Source organism: Schistocerca nitens, chromosome 11 (genome assembly GCF_023898315.1).
Source record: "Schistocerca nitens isolate TAMUIC-IGC-003100 chromosome 11, iqSchNite1.1, whole genome shotgun sequence".
Taxonomy (NCBI): domain Eukaryota; kingdom Metazoa; phylum Arthropoda; class Insecta; order Orthoptera; family Acrididae; genus Schistocerca; species Schistocerca nitens.
Window position 1 is genome coordinate 160,330,763 of NC_064624.1, and position 19,757 is coordinate 160,350,519.

The 19,757-nt window shown below is 47.7% G+C and overlaps 1 protein-coding gene across 2 annotated transcripts in view; it reads right to left on the minus strand.

Moving 5' to 3' along the window:
* LOC126212938 (ATP-binding cassette sub-family F member 2) overlaps nucleotides 1-19,086 on the minus strand; it is a 104,260-nt gene extending 85,174 nt beyond the window's left edge. The window contains exons 1-4 of one of the 2 annotated variants that reach the window (XM_049940456.1): nucleotides 18,968-19,086; nucleotides 15,537-15,778; nucleotides 5,894-6,100; nucleotides 5,644-5,768 (exon numbers count right to left, since the gene is read on the minus strand). In XM_049940456.1, the coding sequence (XP_049796413.1) occupies nucleotides 5,644-5,768; nucleotides 5,894-6,100; nucleotides 15,537-15,741 (537 nt within the window). In that variant the 5' untranslated portion in view covers nucleotides 15,742-15,778; nucleotides 18,968-19,086. Of the gene's footprint in view, nucleotides 1-5,643; nucleotides 5,769-5,893; nucleotides 6,101-15,536; nucleotides 15,779-18,723; nucleotides 18,870-18,967 lie in introns of those variants that run through there. The other variant, XM_049940455.1, reaches the window with a different exon arrangement.
* Nucleotides 19,087-19,757: the final 671 nt, after the last annotated feature.

Here is a 19,757-nt window from a genome sequence, read left to right on the forward strand (position 1 = left end):
AGACTGCAGCCTTGGCTGCAATATCGGCCACCTCATTTCCACAGATACCAGCGTGTCCCGGGAGCCAGAGGAACGCCATCGAGACGCCCCCCAGGTGGAGCAAGCGCAGACAGTCCTGAATCCGATGGACCAGAGGGTGCACAGGATAAAGAGCTTTGAGACTGAGGAGAGAGCTGAGAGAATCTGAGCAGATAACGTACTGTATCCGCCGATGGCGGCGGATGTAGTGGACAGCCTGGAGAACAGCGTAAAGCTCCGCAGTATACACCGAACACTGGTCGGGAAGCCGAAAGTGATTTGGGGTGTCGCCAACAATATAGGCACTCCCTACACCTAACGATGTTTTCGACCGTCGGTGTAAATAAATGTGGCATCCGTCATTTGTGCACATAGAGCAGCAAATGCCCGACCACAAACAAGTGAAGGGGTACCATCCTTGGGAAATCGACAAAGGTCACTGAGCAGGCAAATCCGGGGACGGAGCCAAGGCGGTGCTGTACCCCAAGTTGTCAAGAAGGTTTTAGAAAAGCAGAAGGAAAGAGAATGGAGCAGTTGACGGAAGCGGACTCCCGGTGGTAGTAGGGAGGAGGGGCGGCCTGCATACCCTACATCAAAGGAGGCGTCGAAAAAAAGGTCATGGGCTGGATTAGCAGGCATGGAAGACAGATGGCTAGCATAACGACTCAGAAGGACTGCTCGCCGATTGGACAGCGGAGGCTCAGCAGTCTCAGCATAAAGGCTTTCCACAGGGCTGGTGTAAAAAGCTCCGGGCACTAAACGTGATCCACAGTGGTGGATAGAGTCGAGACGCCGAAGAATAGACGGCCGAGCAGAGGAGTAGACTATGCTTCCATAATCCAATTTCGAGCGCACTAAGGCGCGATAGAGGCGGAGAAGGACCACTCTGTCCGCTCCCCAGGAGGTACCATTCAGGACACGGAGGGTGTTAAGCGATCGCAGACAGCGAGCCGAAAGATAGGAAACGTGGGAGGACCAGCACAGTTTTCTGTCAAATATAAGACCCAAGAATTTAGCGACGTTTGAAAACGGAAGGTTGACAGGACCTAGATGTAAGGAGGGCAGAAGAAACTCCTTACGTCGCAAAAAATTAACACAAACGGTCTTACTGGGAGAAAAACGGAAGCCGGTTTCGATGCTCCAAGAGTGGAGGCGATCGAGAGAGCCTTGAAGACGTCGTTCAAGAAGGCTGGTCCGTTGAGAGCTGTAGTAGATCGCAAAATCGTCCACGAAGAGGGAGCCCGAGACATCAGGAAGGAGACAATCCATAATTGGATTGATGGCAATGGCAAACAGTACAACACTCAGCACGGAGCCCTGGGGTACACCGTTTTCTTGGGAGAAAGTATGGGAGAGAGTAGTGTTCACCCGCACCCTAAATGTGCGCTCTGCCATAAATTCGCGAAGAAAAAGGGGCAGCCGACCTCGAAAGCCCCAAGAGAACAGTGTGCGGAGGATGCCTGTCCTCCAACAGGTATCGTATGCTCTCTCTCCAGATCAAAAAATATTGCTACTGTGTGGCGTTTCCGGAGAAAATTGTTCATGATATAAGTGGAGAGGGCAACAAGATGGTCAACTGCAGAACGATGCTTTCGGAATCCGCATTGGGCAGGTGTTAAAAGACTGCGGGATTCCAGCCACCACGCTAAACGGTAATTCACCATGCGCTCCAAAACCTTACAGACACTACTCGTGAGAGAAATGGGGCGATGGCTAGAGGGGAGATGTTTGTCCTTTCCAGGTTTCGGAACAGGAACGACGATAGCTTCCCGCCATCGTCTGGGAAAAGTACTGTCGGTCCAAATTCGATTATAAAGGCAAAGGAGGTAACACAGACTATGGGCTGATAAATGCAGCAACATTTGGACGTGGATACCATCCGGTCCTGGGGCGGAGTAGCGAGAAGAAGAGAGTGCATGTTGGAGTTCCCGCATGGAGAAAACAGTATTGTAGCTTTCGCTGCACGTTTCTTCGGGAGAAATGCTGGCGGGTAATTTGAAGAGCTCGAAATCTCAGCAAAGTGCTGACCCAACGAGTTAGAAATTGCGACGGGGTCCACTAATGTGTCATGCGCAACAGTGAGCCCAGAGACCGGGGAGAAACTAGGCGCGCCTGAGAACTGTCGAAGCCGACTCCAAACTTCCGAGGAGGGAGTGAAGGTGTTAAATGATCTAATAAAGAATTTCCAGCTTGCCTTCTTGCTATCGCAGATGACACGACGGCATCGCGCTCGGAACTGCTTATAGCGGATACAGTTGGCCAAAGTAGGATGGTGGCGGAAAATGCGGAGAGCACGTCGCCGCTCACGTAGTTCATCACGGCATGCCTCGTTCCACCAAGGAACTGGGGGACGCCGGGGCAATTCGGAGGTGCGTGGTATTGAATGTTCCGCAGCTGTAAGAATAACGTCGGTAATATGTGTGACCTCATCGTAGACGCTGGGAAAGTGACGGTCATCGAATGTCGCTAGAGACGAAAAAAGTGTCCAATCAGCTTGGGCGAACTTCCAGCGTCGCGGGCGCATGTATGGCAGTTGAGGCTGCAGTCTAAGGACACATGGAAAGTGGTCACTCGAGTGTGTATCATCAAGAGCGAACCATTCGAAGCGCCGAGCTAGCAGAACAGTACCGACCGCAAGGTCCAAATGAGATAAATTTGTCGTGGAGGCAGACAAAAATGTAGGGACCCCAGTGTTGAGGCAAACTAGATCCGCTTGGTGGAAGACGTCTAGCAATAGGGAACCACGTGGACAAGGATGTGGAGATCCCCAAAGCGGGTGGTGGGCATTGAAGTCCCCAACCAGCAAATAGGGGAGTGGAAGCTGACCAAGAAGATGAAGGAGATCAGCTCGTGCCATTGGTGTGGACGATGGAATGTATACAGTACAAAGAGAGAACGTGTATCCGGAAAGGGAAAGACGGACGGCGACAGCTTGGAAGGAAGTGTTTAAGTGGGTTGGGTGATAATGGAGAGTTTCATGGAGAAGAAGTATGAGTCCTCCATGTGCTGGAGTGCCTTCAACAGAGGGGAGATCATATTGGACGGACTGAAAAGGAGGGAGAACAAAGCGGTCATGGGGATGCAGCTTTGTTTCCTGAAGACAGAAGATGACCGGCGAGTAGGGTCGCAAGAGGATCGACAATTCATCCCAATTGGCTCGAATACCGCGGATATTCCAGTGGATAATGGACATAGGGTGAACAGAAAATGGAGGAATGTGACCAAGGTCGCTGTCAACTCAACGACTGCTCAGAGCTTGCGACCGACAGCATGGAATGGCATTCAGCCGAAGGCAGAAGATCTTGATCCATAGGTTGGTCAGGAGCAGCTCCTGCCACCAGCAATCGGCCGGTTGATCGGCCGTCAGCAGTGCGCCTCGGCGACACAGAAGACGGCCGAGGGCGATTTCCGCCAGGTGGTGCTGTAGATGGAACACGCCTTGGCGGTGAAGGAGAGGAACTGGGTTTCTTTGTAGCCTTCTTGGAAGTATGATGTTTAGATGAAGGAGGAACCGATGGTTGGAAAGTTGTGGTACATAAAAACTCTTCACGAGTATGCTCTTTTTTCGAAGTCTTGGTGTCTGACTTTTGGGCTCGAGATTTAGCAGAACCCGACGAAGGGTGAGCCAGAGAGTGGGCAGGCGAAAGTGGTGAGGTTGAACGGGCGATCTTTGCGCTGGCCGATCTGACGACCGTGGTACTAAAGGTGAGGTCGCAAGTCTGCGTGGCCGCCTCCTTTGTTGGCCGAGGAGAAGCAAGGACAGTGCTGTATTTTCCTGTCTGAGGCACGGTGGGCTGTTGACTGGCGAATAATTTTCGAGCAGCAAAGGTCGACACCTTTTCCTTCACTCTAATTTCCTGGATGAGCTTTTCGTCCTTAAAAACGGGGCAATCTCGAGAGGAAGCAGCGTGGTCACCCATACAGTTGATGCATCGAGGGGATGGAGGTGGACAAGCACCCTCATGGGCATCCTTGCCACATTCAACACATTTGGCCGGATTGGAACAGGACTGGCTGGTGTGATTGAACCGCTGACACCGATAGCAACGCATAGGGTTTGGGACGTAAGGGCGAACGGAAATTATCTCATAGCCTGCTTTGATTTTCGATGGGAGTTGAACTTTGTCAAATGTCAAGAAGACAGTGCGGGTTGGAATGATGTTCGTGTCAACCCTTTTCATAACTCTATGAACAGCCGTTACGCCCTGGTCAGACAGGTAGTGCTGAATTTCTTCGTCAGACAATCCGTCGAGGGAGCAGTTATAAACGACTCCACGCGAGGAATTTAAAGTACGGTGCGGTTCCACCCGGACAGGGAAAGTGTGTAGTAGTGAGGTACGCAGCAATTTTTGTGCCTGGAGGACACTGACTGTTTCTAACAACAGGGTGCCATTCCGTAATCTGGAACAAGACTTTACAGGACCTGCAATTGCGTCGACACCTTTCTGAATAATGAAAGGGTTGACCGTGGAGAATTTGTGACCTTCGTCAGACCGAGAAACAATAACGAACTGTGGCAACGATGGAAGAACTGTCTGTGGCTGAGACTCAGTGAACTTACGCTTGTGAGCAGACATAGTGGAAGGTGAGGAAACCATTGCGGAAGAATCCCCCAAGATTACCGGCGTCTCCGATGGCGCGCTCCTCCCTTGTGGGGGCCCTCTCTGAGGGCACTCCCGCCTTAGGTGATTGTTCACACCTCAGGTCACACCTCCCGACAAACGGACGGAGGGACCAATCGGCACTTTCGGAAGGTATCAGCTCTGGTAATCACCCCTCCCTGGGCCTGGTCGTTACCAGGGGGTACGTACGTGTCCTACCTGTCTACCCGGGGCGGGGAATTACGCGTTACCCCGTCACCGGCTACGCATGGAAGTGCGTGGGTCAGCCTTCAGACACACACAGGGAGGAAAAAAGAGAAAGGGAAAGGAAAGAAGAGGGGTCTCAAACGCCGCAGCGGAGGAAAGTGCAAAGAGAAGAGGGAAGGAAAAGAGAAGGACAGAGGAAGGACGAAGACTTGCAAGTATAGAAAGCAAGGAATTTGTAACAGTTTCGAGCGTCCGTCTCCGAACGTAGGGACAAACCATACTCCCAGAGGGGGAGAAAGGGAAGGAAAGAGCCAGAGGTGGTGGGGGGGGGGGGGAGAAGATGGGGGGACAGGGAAGGATGCGGAAAGGGAGGGTATGCAGCCGGGAAAGGAAGGAGGGGCACATTAGCTCGGGGTCCCGTGCTCGCTACGCACATATCCACAAAAGAGTTGTGGACCCCCTGGGGGGCCAAGCTGTGGTTGCAAACCAAGCAGTCTCCATGTACTGACAATGGCAACTGCAAGACATTTCTTACTATCAAACCTGTTTACAACATAGTAATGTAATACTGCCTATGAAACACTGCATTCCGACATCGACACAAACCATTTCACACATTGTGTCAATCTGGACGTCAATCGAAATTTCTCTCAATCAGATTAGTGTTCCACAAATACAATTACATACTGCAGAACTGAAGAAGTTTGGCAAACTGTATGATCCTTTACAGCACCTTAACAGGCAACAACTGCAAGGGCCCTGACATACCTAAAGCTAAAGCCCTACAGCAAGTGCAGCCAATATAGGCCATACATACCTCCATGACACACTGCAGAGCTGTCTTGTCCGACGCCGGCATCTCACGTGTTAGGTGGAAGATGTCGATGTGTTCTGGAATGGGCACCTCCCGATTCCCCAGCACGGACAATAGTGTTGACTTCCCTGAAACCCAATACCAGACATGGTCTAGCACCTACACCATACTTTTTGCCTCACATTCCCTCCATCCACTGACTCATAATCCTGTCCATGCATACAACATACTGACAGAGCCTCTAGGCACTCACCACAGCCATTAAGCCCCAGCAGACCGTAGCGGCGTCCACAGTTCAACTCCAGTACAGAGTCTTGTAGCAGCTCGTGGCCATGAAACGAGATGGACAGGTTATCAATCTTGATGTCACGTGACCGCGGATGCACTGCCAGACTGCCCGTGCACGCCCGCGCCTCCGCATTCAGGCGTGCATCTGCCTCCAGCTTCATGCACAGTGCCTCTGCGATGAGAGATTTGTTCAGTTTCCTTTTAATATTTTTGTCATCAAACTGACATTTATTTATTTACATATTTACTGTCATTTGGAAAATACTGTATGGTCAGATATTTACACACACACACACACACACACACACACACACACACACAGTGTGAACCAAAAGCACATTAACATTTGTAAATTCAGTACTCGCCAAAAAGTGTAAGTAGAGAGGTAAAAATTGACACACTTGCTTGAAATGACTCGGTTGGTTGGTTTGTGGGATTAAAGGGACCAGACTGCGACGGTAATTGGTCCCTTTTTCAAAAAAAAAAATAATTAATTAAAACCACCCAAAGAGAATAAAAACGAACAACAGGAAAGACGTCAGACGACACAAGACAAGAAATACTCCGACAGAGAGCAGACAAAACAAATTAAAATCACACAGAGTGTGTCGGTGGTTGGCCGACCATAGAAACAAAAAAGGAAAAGCCAACCACCGGGAAATACATTAAAAACGCAGACCAAAATCGTAGGCCAAAGGCCAGAATCAACACAAAAGGACATAACAAACACTCAGATGAGACGATAAAAACCCCCTGCCCGAATAAAACTTAAAACTAAGCCAGCCATAGCAGGGTCATCAGATAAAAGGGCAGGGAGCGTATCAGGCAGCGCAAAGGTCTGCCTGAGCACAGCTAAAAGCAGACACTCCAATAAAATGTGGACCACAGATAAAATGGAGCCGCAGCGACACATATGTGGGTCCTCACGGCTCAGTAAGTGGCCGTGCGTCAACCGAGTGTGCCCAATGCACAGTCGGCAGAGGACGACAGACTCCTTGCGAGAGACGCGCAAGGAGGAGTGCCACACAGTCGTCGTCTCCTTGACGGCACGAAGTTTGTTATGGGTGGCAAGACCGCGACATTCAGCGTCCCAAAGCGAGGAAATGTGTCGGCGGAGGACTGCCCTCAAATCAGTCTCCGGGAGGCGAATGTCCGGAGATGGTGTACTGGTGGCCTCTTTCGCCAGGCGGTCAACATTTTCATTTCCGGGTATCCCAACATGGCCCGGGGTCCAAACAAAGACCACAGAGCGGCCGCAATGCGCAGGAGTATGCAGGGACTCCTGCATAGCCATCAGCAGACGAGAACGAGGAAATCACTGGTCGAGAGCTCGTAAACCGCTCAGGGAATCGCTACAGATCACGAAGGACTCACCTGAGCAGGAGCGGATATACTCTAGGGTACGAAAGATGGCGACCAGCTCAGCAGTGTAAATGCTGCAGCCAGCCGGCAATGAACATTGTTCGGAATGGTCCCCTAGAGTAAATGCATAACCGACTCGACCAGCAACCATCGAGCCGTCAGTGTACGCAATGCCAGAGCCCTGATACATTGCAAAGAGGGAAAGAAAGTGGCGGAGGAAGGCCTCCGGACGGACTGAGTCCTTCGGGCCCTGTGCCAATTCCAGCCAAAGGCAAGGGCGAGGAACACACCATGGGGGTGTACGCAGAGGTGCCTGGAAAGGAGGCAGAAGAGGTAAAGCCCCAAGCCCGGAGAGAAGCTCTCTGACGCGGACCGCGATCGTACAACCTGACAGGGGCCGACGTTCTGGCAGATGGACGACCGATCGCGGGAACAGGAGATGACAGTTTGGATGCCCGGACAAGCTAAAAACATGGGCAGCATAAGTGGCCAATAAATTTTGGCGCCTGAACCGCAATGGAGGGACACCTGCTCCCGCAAGTATGCTGTCCACCGGGCTGGTCCGGAAAGCACCAGTGGCAAGCCGTATGCCGCTGTGGAGGATTGGGTTCAGTACCCGCAGCGCAGATGGGGATGCTGAGCCATAAGCCAGGCTCCCATAATCCAGACGAGACTGGATTAACACCTGGTAGAGCCGGAACAGGGTAGATCGGTCGGCGCCCCAGCGGGTGTGACTCGAGCACCTCAGAGCATTTAGATGCCGCCAACACGCCTGTTTAAGCTGCAGAATGTGAGGCAGCCAAGTCAGCCAGGCATCAAAAACTACACCCAAAAACCTATAGGTGTCCACCACAGCAAGGAGTTCGTCGGCAAGATAAAGCTGCGGCTGAGGATGGACTGTTCGGCACCAGCAGAAATGCATAACGCGGGTCTTGGCAGCCGAAAACTGAAAACCATGCGCCTTGCGGATAGCGCCCTGTAGCTGACATTCAACAGCTGCAATGCCAGTAGAGCTGTAGTAAAGGCAGAAGTCGTCAGCATACAGGGAAGCGGAGACAGAATTTCCCACTGCTGCAGCGAGCCCGTTTATTGCGATTAAAAACAGACAGACACTGAGGACAGAGCCCTGTGGTACCCCGTTCTCCTGGACTCGGGAGGAACTATGAGAGGCCGCGACTTGCATGCGGAAGGTACGAAATGACAGAAAATTTCTGATAAAGATCGGCAGAGGGCCCCGAAGACCCCATCCATGAAGCGTAGAAAGGATGTGATGATGCCATGTCGTATCGTACGCCTTCCGCATGTCGAAGAAGACAACGACCAGGTGCTGACGGCGGGCAAAGGCAGTACGGATGGCCGACTCCAAACTCACCAGATTGTCGGTGGCAGAGCAGCCTTTACGGAACCCACCCTGAGACGGAGCCAAAAGGCCCCGAGACTCCAGTACCCAATTCAAGCGCCGACTCACCATCCGTTCGAGAAGCTCGCAAAGAATGTTGGTGAGGCTAATGGGCCGGTAGCTGTCCACCTCCAAAGGGTTCTTCCCAGGTTTCAGAATGGGGATAACACTTTCCCTCCTTTGCGACGGAAACTCACCCTCGACCCAAATGCGGTTGTAAAGGTCGAGGAGCCGTCACCGGTAGTCCACTGAAAGGTGTTTTAGCATCTGACAGTGGATGCCATCTGGCCCAGGAGCGGTATCAGGGCAAGCGGCAAGGGCACTGTGAAACTCCCACTCACTGAATGGAACATTGTAGGATTCCGGATGGTGGGTTCGAAAAGAAAGGCTCCGACGTTCCATCCGCTCTTTAGTGGAGCGGAAGGCCAGTGGGTAATTGGAAGAAGCAGAACTAAGAGCAAAATGCTCTGCCAAGCTGTTGGCAATTTCGTCGGAGTCTGTACAAACTGCTCCATTCAGTGAGAGCGCAGGGACGCTGACAGGGGTCCGATAGCCATAGAGGCGTCGGATCTTGGCCCAGACCTGCGATGGAGAGACATGGAGGCCAATGGTGGACACATACCGCTCCCAGCACTCCTGCTTGCTTTGGCGGATAAGGCGGCGGGCCCGCGCACGCAGCCGTTTGAAGGTGATGAGGTGTTCAATGCAGGGATGTCGCTTGTGACACTGGAGCGCACGCCGGCAATCTTTAATCGCTGCAGCGATCTCAGGCGACCACCAAGGCACAGTACACCGCCGAAGGGACCCAGAAGAACGGGGAATGGCAGATTCGGTGGCAGTAACGATGCCGGTGGTGACCGATTGAACCACTGCATCGATGTCATCACTAGAGAGAGGCTCAATAGCGGCAGTGGAGGAAAACAAGTCCCAGTCAGCCTTATTCATGGCGCACCTGCAAGGCCACCAAGAAGACTGACGCTGTGGCAGTGACAGAAAGTGGTCACTACCACACAGGTCGTCATGCACTCTCCATTGGATAGACGGTAAGAGGCTTGGGCTGCAGATCGAAAGGTCGATGGCGGAGTACGTGCCATGCGCCACGCTAAAGTGTGTGGAGGAACCATCATTTAAAAGCGAAAGATCGAGCTGTGCTAATAAATGCTCAATGGTGGCGCCTCGACCTGTCGCCACTGACCCGCCCCACAGAGGGTTATGGGCATTGAAGTCGCCCAGTAACAAGAAAGGTGGCGGCAATTGGGCTATCAGAGCAGCCAGGACATGCTGCGTGACAGCACCATCCGGTGGAAGGTAAAGACTGCAGACGGTAACAGCCTGTGGCGTCCACACCCGAACAGCGACAGCCTCTAAAGCTGTTTGTAGAGGTACAGACTCGCTGTGAAGAGAGTTAAGGACATATATGCAGACGCCACCAGACACCCTTTCATAAGCTGCCCGGTTCTTATAATAACCTCGATAGCCACGGAGGGCGGGGGTTCGCATTGCTGGAAACCGAGCTTCCTGAATAGCAATGCAGAAGAAAGGGTGAAGGCTGTAAGTTGTCGGAGCTCAGATAGATGGTGGAAGAAACCACTGCAGTTCCACTGGAGGATGGTATTGTCCATGTCGGAGAGAGGCGTGACGGGACTTGGAAGGCAGATTACGTCGCTGGGTCACCTGCTGCCTCCAATTTAGCACCGGTGCTACCGCTATCCATGACGTCTGAGGGACCGGCGAGATCGAGGACCTCAGCGGACACCAGAATCTCCACCTCGTCCTCAGACGCAGAGCTGGAAGGTTGCGGTGCGGTGGCTGCCACCGCGAGTTCCTTGGTCTTAGAGCTGCTCTTCTTGGATTTCTCACGTTGCTCCTTGGGTTTAACTGGCTGGGAGGGCTTCACCGATTCAGTCTCCGGGACTGAGGAGGATCGCGAAGCCCTACGACCAGCGGATTGTGGGCACTTACGCAACTGTCGGTCGTCACCCTTCCCGCTGGTGGAAACATGGGAAGGGAGGGACCCAAGGGACCCCTTGCAAGCGTGAGAAGCCGAAGAAGTTGGACACTTCTCCGGCTTAGAAGCAGGGACGGACGTCCCTGATGGGGGGGATGGTGTTGCTCCTGAGGTAGGTGGCGCAGGAGCAACCCGGTGGGTAGAGCCGCTCACTGGCAAGGGGGCCAGGAGGAGTTTTACTACTCGTCGATCCAGCCGGAAGGCGCGAAACTGATGGGGTAGCACAGGTGTTGTAGCAGAAGTGTAGGAAGATGTCATTCTCACAGGATGTAATCGGTCGTATTTCCTTTAGGCCTCAGTATAGGTCAGTCGGTCCAGGGTCTTATATTCCATGATTTTGCGCTCTTTCTGAAAGATTCTGCAGTCTGGCGAGCAAGGTGAATGGTGCTCCCCGCAGTTGACACAGATGGGAGGCGGGGCACATGGAGTATCGGGATGAGACGGGCGTCCGCAATCTCGACATGTGGGGCTGGAAGTGCAGCGGGAAGACATATGGCCGAACTTCCAGCACTTGAAGCACCGCATCGGGGGAGGGATATAGGGCTTGACGTCACATCGGTAGACCATCACCTTGACCTTTTCCGGTAATGTATCACCCTCTAAGGCCAAGATGAAGGCACCGGTAGCAACCTGATTGTCCTTCGGACCCCGATGAACGCGCCTGACGAAATGGACACCTCGGCGCTCTAAGTTGGCGCGCAGCTCGTCATCAGACTGCAAAAGAAGGTCCTTATGGTAAATAACTCCCTGGACCATATTTAAACCCTTATGGGGTGTGATTGTAACAGCAACATCCCCCAACTTGTCACAAGCAAGTAACCGTCGTGACTGGGCAGAGGATGCCGTTTTTATCAGGACCGATCCAGAGCGCATTTTGGACAAGCCCTCCACCTCCCCAAACTTGTCCTCTAAATGCTCGACGAAGAACTTAGGCTTTGTGGAGAGAAAATACTCCCCACCAGCTCTTGTACAAACTAAGAATCGGGGCGAATAACTGCTACTGCCATCCTGAGACTTACGTTCCTCCCACGGCGTGGCCAAGGAGGGGAACGTTTTCGGATCGTACTTCTGAGCGTTAAATTGAGCCCGAGAACGCTTAGAGACTGCTAGCGGCTGGCCACCAGCGAGAGACGATGTACCACGCTTCATTGCGGGTCATCCGCCCTGATGCCACCTACTCCGACCAAGGGCCCTCCCCAAGGGCGCCACCCAGCCACAGCAAAGGCCACTTGGCAGGATGGCCATTGCCGGGAGTCCCGATGCCCCAAGGAGATGGGCATCTACTCCTTGGCATACGTGGGGAGTTAACGGCGCAGGCATCAGTAGAGCAATCCCTGTGTTGTCAGGGAGCTACAACCAACAGGGTACATGGCGGCCCCACCACAACAGACTGGCTACCGTGCTGGATGTTAGGTAACATGTGGTCCATGGTCGCCGTCAGTGCAGAAAGAGGCACTGCACAGTGCAAGGTGTAATCTGCATGAAGGAACGTAGTCATGCCCAAGAGATGGAGAGCGGGCAGGACTGCAATTCAACGGCGAGTAAGCTGGCGAAAGGTCTGATCGCAAGACGGACACAACGCACCAAGTAAGGCGCCCTTCCCCAATCGGCTCGCTCTTCAGAAAATTTTGAGAGATGGAGGTCAAACCCAACAGGGGACCATCACATAATGCCGAAACGTGTGAGACTCCTTTTAGTCACCTCATACGACAGGCAGGAATACCGCGGGCCTATTCTAACCCCCGAACCCGCAGGGGGTGAAATGACTCGGGGATTTCATTGAAACCAAAATAAAGTACACAAATGTCCAATGCTTCATGTAATACGAAATCAATAATCAGCACAGCAACTTATTTTTTTGCAAAGATGATGATGTTTATAATACATGTTCACTGTATGGTCCATCACTCATCAACAGTACCTGTAGTTTTCAGGTACAATGTTGTCAACAGCACTGTACAGCATATCTGTAGGTATCTTGAGAAATTGCCATCAGATGAGGTCAGACAATCACGGTAGACTTGCAACTTCAGGTAACACCACAACCAATAACCATAAGGATTGAGGTCTGGGGAACTGGGAGGCCAACCATTGTTACAGAAGTAGCAGCTCAGCACACAATCCTTACCAAACAATGTGTGCAAGAGATGTTTTACATGTGTACCAATATGGGATAGAGCACCATCATGCATAAAAGTTGTACCTTCCAGCAGGTTTCTATCAGCCAGGCAAGGGATATTTTAACTATCAGCAGCATACCTCACAACACTCATGCTGGCAGTTCGAAAAACAGCACACTGCATTTGCGCTAAGTAAAAGTGTCCGACCACAACTGATGTGATTAATCCACACCACAGCGTGACTCTCTCTTCACGCAATGGGGTTACCATGATAGTTCTAGAATTTTTGGTAGCCCAAATTCTGCTGACACATCCTTCGAGTGTAACGTGGTCTTCATCGGTTCACAAGAATTGGTCAAGTGTGTGGGACCTGTATGAAATACGACTGACAGGGGATACTTGACATATACAGAGAAGCGCAGCGTGAATAGTCATGGGTTTGTTTGATCTGTGGCAGAATGTCACAGAGATAATGAAGAAATCTAACTTGAAGACTCTAAGATGGACATAAATTATCCTAAGAAAGTCAATTAATGAAGTTTCAAGAACCAGCTTTAAATGATTAAACTAGGAATATATTACAATCCCATATGTATCGCTCACATAGAGATCGTGAGGATAAGAACAGAATCATTCTTCCTGCACTTCATACCTGAAAGTAACAGAAAGAAAACATAATTGGTACAATGAGACAGAATTGTTGCCCTGGTGGCAACACATTAGGGGGTTAAACTCATGGCTGCATACCACAATCAAACTAACTTGGCAAATATTTAAGACATTTAACATTAAATTTAGTTCAGTAATAGATGCAAAGTCACTGAGAAAAACAGAAGTCATTTCTGGTGTTCTCCGAGGAAATGTTAGAGGCCTTACGCTGTTCCTTCTGTATATAAACAGATTTAGGAGGCAATCTGAGCAGCCATCCTAGGTTGTTTGCAGATGATGCTGTCTTATCGTCTACTAAAGTCATCAAAACCATTTGAAAAACAATTTAGATATCTGTGTGGTATGAAAATTGGCAACTGTCCCTAAATAATGAAAAGTGTGAGGTTAAACATGTGCGCTAAAAAATCCATTAAAACTTTGGTTACACAATAAATCAAATCTAAAGACCATAAATTCAACTAAGTAGCTAGGAAATACAATTATGAACAACTTAAATTGGAAAGAACACACAATGTTGTGCAGGAGGCAAACCAAAGACTTGTTTTATTGGCATAACACTTTAGAAGCTGCAACAGATCTACTAAAGCAACTGCCTACACTACACTTATCTGTCCAGTTTTGGAATACGGCTGTGTGATGTGGGACCCATACCAGATAAGAGTAACACAGTAAATTGATAAGTTCAAAAAAGGGCAGTATGTTTTTGTATTATCAAGAAAGGGGGGGGGGGGGAGGAGAGTTACAGACCTGATACAGGATTTGAGGTGGACATAATTAAAACAAAGGTGTACCTCAGTATCTCATTGCAGCGGGATCTTCTCATTAAATTTCAATCACCAGCTTTTTCCTCCAAATGTGAAAATATTTTGTTGATGACAACCTACGTAGGGTGGAACGACCATCATAATAAAATAATGGAAATATATAGGTGTGTTTTTCCACACGATGTTAAAGAGTGGAATAACAGAATTGTTGCGAAGGCGGTTCGACGAACACACTGCCAGGCACTTATGTGTGATTTGCAGAATAGCCATGTAGATACAGGTGAGCCCACTCTGTGTTGACAGGAAGACTGCTGCCAATGTTAGAATGCAAGCTCTACCTTAACTAACGTCGAAATGAAAGACTTTTGTTGCCTCTCTTATGTGGTGTACAAAAATAGTAGACTACACATTTCTGCCCCCATACGATAAATCGCATAATGGAGATTCCTTCAATCCCATTCAGAATGGATGGGCTGGTTTGCTACAATTTTAGTGCTGGTGCCCTACGGTCATCATGAACTGCCTGCTTCACTAACAAGTATTAAACTGTGTACATAATGTTACTTTAGTTCGCAACTGCCAGCGATGTGCCCCTTTTCAGATCTCAGCCCAGTCCAACTGCGCCTGCTAACTGTGAGTTTTCACAGATACCATTTTTAGAGGACATCAGTTATTTGGGATTTCAAATATGCTAGGATGTCCATATCAATTTCATTAAAAATAAGTTTAGGAAAAATCCTGGGACAATTAAGAAAAAAATATGGGAAACAAATTGTATTGACAAAATTAAATTTACACCGACATTTACATTTGGGTCATGCACTCAGATGATCCCAAGTGACTTTAAAATTAGTCTGCTGCACTGTCACCATACTTTTCAAAATGATGCATTTTATCAAGGAGCGTATTTTACTTCGAACTTAGTGCGATGTATTTTGTTTTAACAAAATGCATAATGTCAGACCACCAAATTGCAAGGTTTCACTACACAATGTACACTCAACAGTTTCTCCACCGCCAGTGATAAAAGTGAACTCAGTTTTTTGTATTCCTCTCAAAATTACACTTTTGTTTTGGCATAATTAAACAGTGAAAATTTGTACTACCAACCAGCAAAACATTACCAATAAATAAAGATTGTACAGTAAGTGGTTCAAAGTGGCATTTTCCAGCATATATATTTACGCAATTCACAGTATGTTTCACCTCAGGTGTATAAAATATTTTAGCCAAATGGAATCGCAAAAATCTACGAAAATCAGAAACAGCTCCAGCCATCCACTTACCTTCTGCACTTATCTCCCGGTCACCATTCTCAGTGGCGATGCCATTGGCCTCTGCGGGCGGAGTAGTTTCCTTGTCCTTGTCGCCAGCTGCCGCACCGTTCTCCACGGCCTGCGCCTTGCTCTGCTGCGGCTTGCGGCCCGACTGCCGTGCCTTGGCCGCCTCCTTCTTTCGCTGCTGCTCTCTCTTCTTTGCGTCAGATGGCATGTTGGTGGCTGCGTTGACTGCTGGACGCTACTGTTACCTGCCAGGAGAGCAGGATGTCAGGCAATGGTTATAGCAACGGCTGCACCCGCAGCTAAAGTGCATCTCAGCTAATTCTTGTATTGTGTGCTGACACTGGATGTATCCAATTGGGTGTCAATATGGCAACCGACGAGAATTGCTGAACCTAATGTTTTATTTTGATGGAAAATACAAATTCATTACATCCGTTATCAATACGGAGAACATCAGAATAAGTTTTGTTGATCTGATTATTGTTGTATTTATTATGTTAACAGTAAGGGCTAGATGAGATTACATACCGATCTGCAGCAAAGCCAGGTCTAGGTTTGGTTAGGTTGGACTGTGACACCTTGCTTTTAAGTTAGCAGAGCCAATGATCTCAACACATAAAGATGATTGTTTTAATGGACTGCATTTAGCGTAGCCTAAAATATGACTGTCATTGCAATCTTATTTGTATTTTCTATTTCCCATTTTGTCAGTAATGCCGATGCATTTAAATTCTAACGCAGTAAGACAAAACACTACCTAAATTTGTTTCTAAACCCCAGAAAATTACAGAAAAGCATACTCAATGGCTACCGACTCACGATTCATCGTATCCAGATCATATCATTCATCCACAAGTTATCAACATCAACATGCAACACAACAGCAACAGGCACCATAACCGCACTATTACCACTTATAGTGACTGACAATAATTTAGCTGATTTCTTGCAACACTTTTTGTCCAAAAACCATTTGCGTGTCTTAACAGCAAAAACTACTGCTATAAAAAATAAAAGCTGTGTTATCATGTTAGGAAATACTAAATCATCCTAAATTCGTATACTTTCAGATGTGAAGCCATCATAATGGCAAACATGAATGACTTGCCGAAAACCAATAGGCATAAAACATGCAACATAGCGAGAATTGCAGGACCTATCGTGACATCGCATTTGATGGCTTTGTTAACTCAATTGAGTTATTACTTTCCAGCCCAATTAGGCTTTGTGCTACAGTACAGAACAGCTTGTCACCACAATCTGCTTTCCAAATGTTACACGGAACAAAATTAATATTGTCATCAGATTTCTGCTTAGCTATTTGCACACAGACGACATAACATGCCCATCAACATTACATTATGGGTCAAAGTAGAAGTTAGGTGTAGGTACTTTCAATTGATCTGCAAATCCAATTTTGAATCAGACCATTAAGTTAACCTCTTCAGTATAGAACTCTGAATGCTGATTTACATAAAGAGTATACAGACTACAAATTAACAGTTAATGAGTCTGGTTGAAAGCAATAGTCGGCCTACTGGATGTCAGGTTGACCCCTGATGGGATATATGACAACATATGTGCATATACACAGACAGAACAGAATACTGCACAATATTTATCTGCTTCTATTCCAATTCCCACCCCCCCTCCCCCCAACAGTTGTTGTGACAAACCAACCTGTGGCAGGGCCTGATATCTTGTTTGGGTTGGAAAGCGACTGCTCCATTGAGAACTGGCGAATGCAAAGAATGTGATGTATTGAGAGTAAGTGTACTTCTCAATGGAGCACACTGGATGCCAAAACATTGTTTATCTCTGCTATTTTAATCATGTCATAGGTGAAAGCACATCTGGTGTTGCTAGATTCAATATTTGCCACACACAGTTGGTGAACACGTGTAGTGTGTTTCATCGTAAGTCGTTCTGGCCCCCAAAGTCACACTAGACCTCCTTCAATGTAGTATTGAGGGTAAAAATTAAGCAAATGTCTGAATACTGCAATCAAATACTCGGCACAGGGTCAGCTGTAACATTTTTAGTATTAAAACTGTTTTAGCAAATCCAAACAACGGTTTTAACTTATGTTGCTCTTAACAGGCATGATGAAAATAGATGGTGGTTGAGGAGAGAGTGCCTCTTCACAGCTCATCTGACACACCAAACCATCTGTCACTATTAGTTATAAAATCTAATTCCTCAAAAAAGACAAAAATGTGTTTTGAAATGATAAATTAGGTTGGGTAACTAAATGAACAAGCGTGAAAAAAAATAGCATTATTACACAATGCTCCTTGAACCTCCAAAACAAAAATACTATCATAATACTGAGTGGAGTTTAGTATAAATACAGAAAGCTACCATAAAACAATAATAAAAATTATTATTTACAGCTAATGGAATAGTACAGTATTTGGAAATAAATACATTGGTATGTTAAAAAAAATCATTATCACAAGCTTCATGCATTTTACGTAAGTAAACAAAGCACCTTTGAGTTTACTAATGTGAACCAACCAATGTACGACCAAGTGGCACATAGTTAACAGGACTTGATAAGTGTGACTTGCGCAGAAATAAAGGCAACATTTAATTGAAGGTTCTGTCATGCCTTCTTTTAATTTATAGCTTACACCTAAATTACACTATCTGATCGATAGAAAGAAGTAACGAGAAGAACCATTTATAAAATTTCCGAGCACTGCAGTAAACTGAAAAACAAGACTTGACATTGTGGCTAATTAAAAAAAAAAAAAAAAAAAATCTGCATCTCTCCAAAAGTAAGTTTATACTTTTCTTTATGGAGATGACATACTACTTTCCCATTCACAGTAACGAAACGGTACCGATAAAAGCAAGCCATTCTTCAGTGCCTTTAAATTCCGTGTAGTACGCATCATCATCTCGTCTAGCTCCGAAAAGACTGCCAACAGCGCCAAAAAAACTATCAGTTTAACGGTACTCCAACCAGCAAGTCAAGCGTATTTCAAAGCAGGAGTCGCGTTAGAGTAATAGCAATAAGAACCATTCTTAAGATTCTAGATACGTTTCTTAAAACCAAACACACGTCACGCCAAAACTTCGGAGAATTTCTACGTCAGAATACAAATTTCGTTTTCTGAGATGAAACGACAGCCAGTGCGAGGCGTAAAAAAACGGTAGTATTGACGGGAAACAATGATGCACTCACAAGGTATCGCAACAAATCTTCCAGCAATACGTTCAGGTCATCAACTGGTCTACTGCTTCATTTCCACAAACCTCGGTCCACGGAAATTCACGATGACAAACTCGAGCCACGACAAAAGCGTAACAAAAGCCAGCAACCCAGACGTCAAAGCTCTTTTCGATAAATTTTGCACCACACTGCACACATGCAGAATTACTTCAGTTCATCATATCATTTCATGCATACAATATAACTCATAGCTTACTCGATAGATCTTCACTAGGAATATTCTTCACGTGCACGAAACCATAAAGCAAATTTGGACAACACTTTTACCGAAAGAGGACTCTGGCAGCTTCCGTGCGCCGGCAGTGCAAATACATCTATGGAATTAATACCAACCTAAAGTACTCAATACAAGTTATCCACCACGTTCTAAAACAGGACGAGGAACATCTATTTCTACAATTTTCCTCATGCACAGCTAATGTGAGGATGGTCGCATTGCACTTGATACCCGGAAAAAAAATTATTCAATTCGGGAGAGTGTCAGTTAGAGCCGACTTGAGTTGACGGCAGTGGGTGTATCGAATTCGAAACCAAACGTGATATCCATAGTCGAATATGTTCGTGACTCGTGAGCCTAGAAAAGTAGGAATTTATAGGAAAGAGGTGGCGTCTTTTCCAGTTTTGCGTAGTGATGGTGGTGGTTTTCTTGGTCCTTGCCACAGAAACGTGAAAAAGCTGTGTCTACATTCTACAAACGTCCAAGCCGAACTAAAGAGTAGTCCATTTTCACGAACTTAAGCATTCATATAACTTGGTTATGCACGTTACTACTCATACATTTAGGACTAAGGACTCCAGTAACTTTCACTCTGTCCTCAGTCGTTTACAACACAGACAATAGTCTCATCGAATTTCCTGTTGACATCAGCTAAGGAGGAAAATTATAAATTTTAAGAACGTAAAAGTGGAAGTCGAACACTGTCCTTGAACAGATTGTAGAGTAGAACGAAATCTAAAAATATTTGTAATTTGTAAATGATGGACCC